General features: G+C 35.6%; 1 protein-coding gene across 1 annotated transcript; it reads left to right on the plus strand.

The window, feature by feature from the left end:
* The first annotated feature begins 2,860 nt into the window (after positions 1–2,860).
* On the plus strand, positions 2,861–4,304 carry LOC132178417 (uncharacterized). Its single transcript, XM_059590855.1, has 2 exons — positions 2,861–3,168; positions 3,455–4,304. The coding sequence occupies exons 1-2, from the start codon at positions 2,861–2,863 to the stop codon at positions 4,302–4,304; spliced, it is 1,158 nt and encodes a 385-aa protein (XP_059446838.1).
* The last annotated feature ends 6,287 nt before the right edge of the window (positions 4,305–10,591 follow it).

Here is a 10,591-nt window from a genome sequence, read left to right on the forward strand (position 1 = left end):
TACCAATATTCATTTCACAACCTAAATCCATAAAACCATAATACAATTATTCAATCATAATTAATAATCTTTTCTAAATCCTTGAGATACCTTATAATATATTTGTATCTATCAATACTCAAGAAAGTTGCCGATAATCCAAATGAATAGGTACTACATCACAACCTATCTTTCATTTTTTTTTAAAAAAATATATCCATCTATATCCCCAATTTGATTGTAATACTAAAATCCTCAAAATGATTACACTAAATTCATTTTTTTTTTTATTTTAAAGGCGATGACATAACAAACAAAAAATATTAATCATTAGAAAAATACTCATGTATCATTTATCAAAAACCACAAAAATACAGACTCTACTTGGCTAAAACGTGACTTCCCAATACTTTGTTTTTTTTCGAGGTCAAAAATCTATGTAACCTTATAACCATTGCTATTGCTATGATATAGGAGGGTAGCTTTTGGAATTGTCATATAGGGGTTTTTTTTCGGGGTCACAAATTGCATATTCCAGTTTGCCGTGCATCAGGAAACCAATAGGCACGATAATGGGTTAAGACATGTATATACTCCAAATATTTATCTTTAAAAAAAACAAATAACAAATGGTAAATAACACTATCCAAATTTAAGAAATTTTCAAATAAGCCATTTTTATAAGAACAAAATTTAAATGTGTTGGACATTCTTCTAACAAAATTTAATAATCTCATATCGGCCACGCCACCATTTTGACCTTGTATTGGCAGACAATTAATATTAGATGGAGTAGATTGATTAGATAGGTTTTTTTACGTATATTCAATTGGAGTTAATATCAGTTTACAAATAATCTCTTCCCCATGCTGCTTTTAGCTCTTCCTAATGCTAACTTTGAATAAACAGAGCTGATAAGCAGTGATGGGATCTAAATCTCTTTGAAAGATATTAGTTTGATGATATATATTGAGGTCGTCGATGTACGATTGTGTGATTGTATTGATTAGATGCAATACATTTTCATTTCTTTCTTCTTCCAAATTCTTGTATGAATATATTAAAATGGAGTTAGATTGTGTTACGATGTAAAACTGAAATTGCAGAGTTGTAGGAAGAAGAAAAAGATGGTGAACAATTGGTATTCTAAAGAAGAATTTTTCCTTTTTTTTAATTACAACTTAAGCTTATTACTTAAAAAAAAAAAAAAAAAAACTTGTGGAGTGCAGAGGGAGGTGAAAAAAAACGAAGAAAGAGTGAGGAAGGAGTGTGTGCGTGGGAAGAAATAAAAAAGTCAAAAAGTCGCATTGAAATCCGGATTTGTTCTTTGAGCCAACCAAAAATTTGTAGCTGCATCTTCTGATGCCAACAACCAACTTTAGTCATTTACTTTTTATACATTCTAAAAATTTCCCTTTTTTTAAAAAAACAAATTTCGTTTTTAAAGATGCATCTTGAAATCCGGATTTCTAAAAAATTCATGCATGCGACCAAATGGGAAGTGAAGAAGGCATCTTTCACGTTAGAAAATAAAAAGCAACCACAATTGTTTCACAGCAAAAATTGACAGACATTTATAAAATATGGAGGCTCTCAAATCGGTGAAAAACAGTGTCAATTAAAAAAAATTGTAATTGATGCTTGCAAATATTTCACACCAAACATTCATTAAATATGGAGCTCTCAAACAAACCCAAAAATCAATAGCCAAAAAAAGTTCAAGATTAACCAGAAGAAGAAGAGAAAAATATACCAAAAAAAAAAAAAAAAAAAGCATAAAAAATCAATACATAAAAAGCTCAAGATTAACACGAAAATATTAAGAAAAAAAAATTTAAAAAAAAAAACCCAAAAGCTCAAGATTAACCCAAAACCCAAAGACCACACCATCAATTCAATACCCAAAAGCTCAAAATTAACCTCGAAGATTAAGAAAAAAAATCTAATAAAACCTAAAAATCAATACCCAAAAGCTCAAGATTAACACACAAGATTTAAGAAAAAAATATACAAAAAAAAAAAAAAATCAAAACCTAAAAAAAGCTCAAGATTAACCCAGGAGATTAAGAGAAAAATATATTAAAAAAAAAAACCGAAAAATCAAAAAATCAAAACAAAAAAAAAAAAGCCCAAGATTAACCCAGAAGATTAAGAGAAAAATATACAAAAGCTCAACATCAATTCAATACCCAAAAGCTCAAGATTAACCAAGAATTCAAGATTAACCCAGAAGATTAATAGAAAAATATACAAAAAAAAAAACCGAAAAATCAAAAACTCAAAACCCAAAAAAAGCTCAAGATTAGCCCAGAAGATTAAGAGAAAAACATACAAAAGCTCAACATCAATTCAATACCCAAAAGCTCAAGATTAACCAAGAATATTAAGAAAAAAAATGCAAAAATCAATACCAAAAGCTCAACCCAGAAGATTAAGAGAAAAATATACAACTAAACCCAAAAATCAAATATTAAAAATTAAAAAAAATTTAATAATAAAATATTAAAAAATGCTTACCACATCAGCTTTTGATGGGCTAAATATAGGAATATTATTGCATTGTAGAGAAATTTCTGTGTCACAAATCAATTGTGGACTCGTCCACAAAGGCAATCACTTTCACAGCTGGCCGGAGAACCACACCCTTATAGAAGACAAGTCATTTTCTTCGTAACTTGTTGCCAAAGGTTTAGCTGGTCAACTTCGAACCAATAACTTGCTAAGTTGTCAAACGCGGAAATTCTTTTTTTTTTTTTTTTGTCTTTTTTTAATCTCTTACAAGGAAAATAACTTCTCCCCTTACAAATACATGAAAGGTCATATAACACATATACAAATAACATAGCAGACTAAAAATTGTGAAGATAGCTTGAGAGGAAATATGTATGTAACAAGACCTCTTTCTCGGTACAAAAAGTTTCCTTCCGAGCTCTCATTGCCGCACCCTGAAGGTCCAAATTCCGGTATTTTGGTAATCCTAGACGAAGAAGCCGAGGCTACTTGTTGTTTCGGATCGTGCAAGACTGATAAGATCAATGACCTACCTTTCCCTCATAACAAAAACCTCACGCTTATGTATTCAACAAGCGATAAAACTTCTTATTTTTACGCAGCCTTAATTCCAGTTTTTAATCAGCCACTATCTTCCAATCGGTACTATGCAATAAAGACACAAGGGAGCCATAAAGGGTATGTTTTTTTTCTGATATCCCACTTGTTAGTTGTTCCTATTCATGGCTGCTTGATCATCTATGACTTCATACCCAAGTTTGAAGTTTGCATTTTGGTCTTGAAAACAATTTTGTGTATGAAATCAAACATAGAAGAAAAGGGCTTCGAAATTACTCTGATGATATCTAGATCCTACCCTCTTACACTTAACCAGACCCTTATAGTGCACTTTTAACTTTGTATATCCGATCCCCCCCGCCCCCCTTCCCAAAAATTCTAATTTATGGTCAAAATGGCCTTGCAGGGAAGCGTATACAAATTCCAAAGAGGAGGACAAGGGAACCTGCTTCTGCTTCAGTTATGTTCGTGATGTGCCACCAAAGCCTTTGGATCCCAACGACGCAGACCAGCAATTTGAGATATTTCGAAAGAGTGGGGGTTTTGTCGTCAAATCCTTATCTCTAGATGGGTTCCCTCCAACTTTCCTCGGAAGAGAAGTGTGGGAAGTGTATACCTCAACTCCCCGCGATTTCCATTTAGGTGACGCACCAGGCGTAGACAATGCCCTCCGTGGTCGCCTTCCAAACTTCAACTTCCCGCTGTCGAACAAGAGTTGTCAGCCAGTGGTTGTAGGAAAGTGGTATTCTCCTTTCATGTTTGTTAGGGAAGGACTCCTTCCATTGAAAAATCAAATGCGTAGATCAAGGTATTATGAGATCACGCTCGAGCAGAGATGGGAACGAATGTTCGCATGTGAATATGATAATGAAAGCCTAGGCAATGGTGTGGCTGTGGATGCTGTTGTTCAAAGAGAAGTTGTCTCAGTTGCTGGAAGGGAAGCTGCGGGTGTAAATGTGGTTGATGGGGTGATGTGGTTTAGGAGCTTCAGCGAAAAGGGAGAAGAAGTGAGTGCGGGGTTGAGCTTACTAGTCGTTGAGAGAATGAAGTGGGAGCAGGAAAGGGTTGGATGGGTTGGGGGGGAAGAGAAGCAAGTGACACTGAAGAGAGTGGAGGAGTTTGGAGGTAATGGGGGGTGGAGGAATTTTGGTTTTTATGTTTTGGTTGAGAGGTTTGTGGTGAAACGAATGGATGGGAGCCTTGTATTAACCTATGATTTCAACCACATTAAGCAGAGTAGGGGAAAATGGGAGTAAAAGTTCTTGTTGTCTTCTAAATTAAAACACTGTAAAATTCAATTACTCTGTTCTCGTGTATGCATTACAAAAGTTGCTTACTTTTCATTCTGTATGGATATGGTTATTGTGTTGTTTACCTAATACAAGTTTTTTTTTTTTTTTTTTTTTTGGAAGACTCAAATCAATTAAACTCGGCCTTGTTTTCACTTAAATTTCTTTCATTACAGATTTGTAATTCAATTGTGTCAGGTTTGGAAGCAAGAGAGACAGGGTCGATTTAGTAAAGTTTTGAGAAGTATTTTGGGTTTTGAAGGACTTCTTTGAGAATTGATTTGGCGGGCCACATTTGAAAAAAAGTATAGTATGTAGGATTTAGAAACAAAAATATGATTGATAAAATTTTAAAAAGAAAAACTATTGCAATTTATACTTGATGGTGGTGGCCACCACCGTGGTGTTCGCTTTAGATAGTCTCAGCGGCGTGGACTACACGCGTCACAGCTACCATAGGTCTCTTGCAACAAAATTCGATCGGGTTGGACTCACTGTCCCATTAGAAGATCTCACAACTGTTGTATATATTATTCCTAGTTTCTCCAATTTCCTTGAAATTTGGTTTGAAGCTAAGTAATATAGGTTTCTTTTGTTAGTACTTCAAATGAATTTTTCATCAATGGCTGCTCAACTGCTTGTCCGCCACTCTCGAGCCCAACCACGATGTCCGCACCTTCGATGAAGCTTCCCTTAATCAGGCCTCTCTTCGATCAACCAGGTTTCATTTTCTTCTCTATTTCTCTGATTTCGTTGTAATTATTGTTTGATTACTTTCAGAACCTTGTATGCCACTCATAAATCGGCGCTTGTATTAACCGTATCAACATTGATCTTCCTCGGTGTAATTTTGTTGGTTTTAATTAAATCCAGTTTGGCTTCAAGAAGTATGTTGTGTGCGGTGTATGTCTCATATTCATTTCAGTCTTTTTACTGAGACGGTCGGATGATGCTATATCCAATTCTGGTTTGTGGATTTCCTTATAGTGTTGGATGCTGCTGCGTGGTCTGTAAAGTCATGTTTATTTTTTAAAACATTATTTTAGCTTGAATTATGTGTTTCAGATCGAGTATAGGAAATAGGTGGTTGAGATGGATTATTAGGTCTGCCCTAGGAAGTTTGTCTGTTCTGTACAGCTTAAGCATATCATATCATCATTAATTGGAGCCCGATAAGGCAGAATGGTTCAATTGGGCTCAAGTGGTAAGAGATTCCGAGGTTGTTGAGGATGTGCTCAACGTATCGGTTGTTTCTCTTCAAAAGTTGAATATGACGGGTTCAATTGGGCTCAAGTGGTAAGAGATTCCGAGGTTGTTGAGGATGTGCCCAACGTATCGGTTGTTTCTCTTCAACGTATCGGTTGTTGAGGATGTGCCCAATGTTTTAGGAAAGTTCTTTGCTTTTTCAGTCCCAATGACGTTCATAGCGAAGTTATGGGCATGAGTGACAGAGAGACAAGAGAAGGTACATTCTATAGACGATCAGTCAATTAAATATTTGCTTTTATTTACCAAAAGAAAGATAAGAGGCTGGGGTTGAAGGCAGGGACAAGAGAAATGCTAAAAGTACATAGGGAGGGAGAGGCTGAAAGGATTATCGATCAATGCAGAGACAAATACACAATCACTTATGATTTAATTCAGTGGTTATGGTCCTTTGACTTGTCAAAAAAGAAGGAAAGAAAAAAAAAAACCAAAAGAGAGATGGTCCTTGATGGCCAGCTGGATGGAGGCTGGACTGCTGCAGCCGGCTACAGATAATTCAAATCACTGCTAAGAAAAAAATAAGATTGCTTTTGTTATTTTGAGGCAATGGTAGCAAAAAGTCAGTGAGTGGAACACAATGATAGCTTTAGAGAGAATGAAAGGAAATCAAAAGAAGTCAATCGAATTGAAGTTTAGGATAGTAAACATTCAATTCCTTTTTCTATTTCTTTTTTTCCTTGGAACCATCAAAGAATTTTCTGGCAAACAAAATGCAGGTAGCATATACCAAATTAGAACAATTCAGTCAGACTGCTGTATAGCTATTATTACATGAGATTTAGTATGCTTGAGGCGACAAGGATACCTTGCCTTTTTTTTGCTTCTTTGTGACAAATACTCATTGAGGGATTCGCAATATTCATTTAGGATGAATAAACCTCAAGGGATATTAATTATTATGTATATATACATGTATTCCTTAAAAGTTATATTGAATATGGTTTAAGGTGCGTTAACGAAATAGTTGAGGTGTAATAATGTCACTCTATTCACTTGGACGACTTTTAGAACATGTCTTGCAAGATACAATTTTAAATGTCATGAAAAGTTTTGACTTTTCTCACTAAACACTAATTCATTTTTAAATGAGATGGTTAAAGGTCCGATCCAATAAAAATTATTACAAATAATATATAAGGATTAGAGCTCCTAGAACCCAGTTTGTAATCAATTTGTGTCATTATTTCCGCACAAGTATTGTTTGAGGGTTTCGTCTCTTTTCTCTCTGGCTACCAGAGAGAAAAGCGAGAAACTCTTCAGCCACACAAGGAAGGAGGGTTGGTCGTTTGGTTGCCTCCCTCCTTCCCTCGTCCTCCTCGCTCCGGTGCTAGTTATTTACCTGATGCTCTAGCCCTGGTGCCTCTAGCCCTGGTGCCTCATTTCTTCATCTTCCTTACCGCTCATTTCCCCTATGTTTTCTCTGTTTCTGCCCCTTCCCTGCCGCTTTTCTTCCCTCGCCTTCCTTTTTTGCAGCGAGCTCTTTGGCCTTATTTTGGCTCTTTGTGGGTTCAGCTTGTGGGGGGTTTCCCCCCCCCATTTGATTTTGTCTGTGGTCGCCGCCGACCTGTGTTGCCGCTTCGCTGTTCGCTATTAGGGTTTTCTTTCATGCTTCCCCACCGCGTCAAGCTCCCACACCCCTTACGCTGCGATTTCCGGCTTGCACGGGTCCTACTCCCTTCCAACTACCGTCTTCCTGCTTTGTTCTCATTTCCCCTGTTTTGGTGGTTCCTTGTTGTTTTTTCCCCTTTTTTTTCTTGTTTGTGGTTGTTTTCAAGTCCTGCTTTGCCGGTCTTCTCCACCCATGTTTGCCGCCCACCGCCCACTGCTGGGCCTTTCGACGCATCCCCGTCGTGATCAGCTTCCAACACCCCTCCGGTTTTCGGTTCCCGGCGTGTGTGTGATCGGAGTGTATTGTTTCTTTTCTTATTTTATTTCCTTGTTTTGTTGTTTCTTTAAGATGTATTTGTATTTTGACATGTGTTTTTTCCTTGTATTGTTTAATTTTCTTGTTTTGTTCGGCTTGTAATAAGGCTCTTTCCTCACTCACCCGATCTATGTCGCCTTCGGGTTAATTAGTTTTGGTCCAAATCTTTGGGTTGTGGAAGTAATTATTATCCTGGCCTTCGGGTTGAGGAGGAAGAGTTTCGGCGTGAGAGTCTTTTCACTCTCAGAGTCGAGGAATAATTGTCATCCATGCATTTGGTTGAGTCTGTCTGTCACAGATCTAGTATTAAATCTGATTTTAGTGATGCGTTAGCGGATTGGTCTCGAATCTTGTACTAAACTTAGTAATCTTGTAGCTTTATGCTATGGTTGCTTCAGAGCTTTGTTATGTGATGTAAGAACTTTATGTTCGTGATATTATTGAATGAAATGTTATGTTTTTCTAAAAATTTAAAAAAAAATAATAATAATAAAAAAAAGATATCTTCTAAATTGTTACAAATTTCACTAATAATAAATGGTTAAAATAAGTAGAGTAAGATGAGATCCGGTCAATGTTGATAGTTTTTACTCGATAATGTGAATAACATCTACTTTTCTTTTATAACAATTTTAAAGACTAAAATTATCCGATTAAAAAAGAAAAAAATAAAACCCTATCCGTATCAATCCGTCATTCTGTAAATCATATGGACCGACAATGACAACAGTGGCTATAAAGTTATTGACATTAAGCAAACAAAGACAATAGTTTGTGGGTCAAATCTAATTGTCTTGAATTAAATATGTACAACAGTGGTACGAAATCCCAATCCACAACAATTGGGTCACATGCTGAAAATTGCTTATTTATTTATATATTTATAGGTGTATGCACAAAATTTTGTATAAAAGAAACGTACAAAAGGACATGTCACGCACTAAATTTGCTTTTACAGATTGATAATTATAGCTAAATCTTATTGGACCCAACTCTTACCAGCCAACCTAAAATTGATTTCTTTATGTCTCGTAAGTGCCAAGCAAACTTTTATTTTTTTTATTTTTTTTATTTTAAAAAAACAAGAGTTACTTTTTCCCAATTCCATTCACACCCTTTTTTTAAATTTTTTTTTTTTTTATCTTTCTTTTTGTGTCGATGAGGGTTTATTTAATTTTAAATTTATACCACATCATAAAAAGACAACAAACCAATAAAATTGAAATTATTCGAATTGAAGCCCCACTCACATTCTTTGAGTAATTTCATACGTCACTTTTGTATTTCTCTTGTGTCATTCTAAGAATGAGGTGGCTTTTAAAATCATCGTTTCATCAAAATTCAATAAAAGTCACATCATTTTTTGAGTGAGAAAAAAAAAAACACAAGAGTGACTTTTAACATTACTCCACATCTTCTCCCTATAAGGTCGTTACAATTAGGGCTGAAAAAATAAGTTGGCGTGTCGGGTTTGTGTCAACCCAGTTGACCCGCGAACCCATTTATGCCAACCCAAATCCGACACATTTATATAAACGTGTCGAACTTCTAAAACCTGAATACGACACGTTTTTTTAACGGGTAACACGACACAACATGTATAACTGTTTAGATAAATGCGTCGTTTCGGGTTGACATGACCCAACCCATGAACACGTTTTATTTAGCTGTCAATAGGTTCCGGTATGACCCAACAGTGAATCATTTTAGTTTTTATAGCCTAACCAAAATGGCAAAATCTCAACAATATGGCAATTTTTAATTGAAAAAGAATTATGTTTGAGAGAATTGATAGAAAGCCTCCAAAACAACAAAAGCTATCATGGATCTATTATTAGTGGTGATTGAGTTTGAGCATGTACATCTCAACATATCTTAAAATAACTTACATAAATTCAACAAACATATGGACAATTTATTTAGGTCAATTTTAAGGTGTGTCTCATTCCGAATGGACATCTATAGAATTAAAAGCAGAATAAATGAATGCCTTTTTTTTTTTTTTTTTTTTTTCTCTTTTGGTTAAAATTTTAAGTTTTAAAAAATTAAATAATAATAATAAACAACCTGCAGATTGACACGACTCATTTATAACTCAAATTCGGTTAACCTAAACCATAACCGTAAATTTTCCTGTTCGTGGATTATATTATCCGCCCTAGTTATTATCAGATAATAAATTTTCGTATACCACGTGGGATTTCCATGCTTTAAAAGCGGACCGTGGCAGAAATGTCACGTGCCAGAGAAAAAAAAAATGTACGTAACGAGCCGTTAAGAATCAGTCAGCTTTCAGACAGCTTTCAGACAGCCACCCTTTTCTCATTTTCTGCCTCCGGCTATGAAAATCCAGCCTTCGCGCGCCATGAGTCGCCATCCATCCTCGATCCATGACCCAGCCAGCTGTAACCCCCTACAGCTCCCCGACAACTATTGGAGCTCTGGGTTACCCGTGGGCAATGAGTAAACGGTATATATGGAGTCCGTCGCCGTCGGGGACCAGTACTCTGAGTGATTTCTTCTTCTGTGTATAGGACTGAAAAACAGAACGTGGCCTACTTGTCGTTTCAATTAATACGTGGGGGCGCCCTTCGTTCGAAACGTGTACAGACAGACACAAAGCTCTGCTCACGCGCTGATGGGGGAGTTGGGGACCACTTTGGTTTTGTGGGACTCGGGCTGAAAAGGCGTCCTCTGCTTACTACTCCTTGTCCGTGACAATCTGGCGGGAAAAATGCCCTTCATTGCTCGGGCCCTCCCACCATTTTAATTCGACTATTAATCTTATTTAAATACAAATATTATTTTCTATTCTTAACTTCTTCTTTTTCTTATTGGGTATATATATATATATATATATATATATATAATAAAAAAGTTGTGTTTGGATATTTACATTGTATGACACAATTATGATTAAATTGTAATTAAATCACCGATAGATTAAAAGTCAATAATGATAATTTCAAATTTAACGGTAATTTTAAAAGTCACGTTATAATTGAAAAGACACCAAAATAATACTTAGCATTTCTCATTATATATATATATATATATATATATA

The sequence above is a fragment of the Corylus avellana genome, chromosome ca4 (assembly GCF_901000735.1).
Source record: "Corylus avellana chromosome ca4, CavTom2PMs-1.0".
In the NCBI taxonomy this organism is placed as follows: Eukaryota; Viridiplantae; Streptophyta; class Magnoliopsida; order Fagales; family Betulaceae; genus Corylus; species Corylus avellana.

Excerpts from the sequence above, each read along its gene's own strand:
- LOC132178417 (XM_059590855.1), top strand. The coding sequence starts at position 2,861 with ATGTATGTAACAAGACCTCTTTCTCGGTACAAAAAGTTTCCTTCCGAG. Across the intron at positions 3,169-3,454 it reads ACACAAGGGAGCCATAAAGG|GGAAGCGTATACAAATTCCA; the intron begins GTATGTTTTTTT and ends ATGGCCTTGCAG.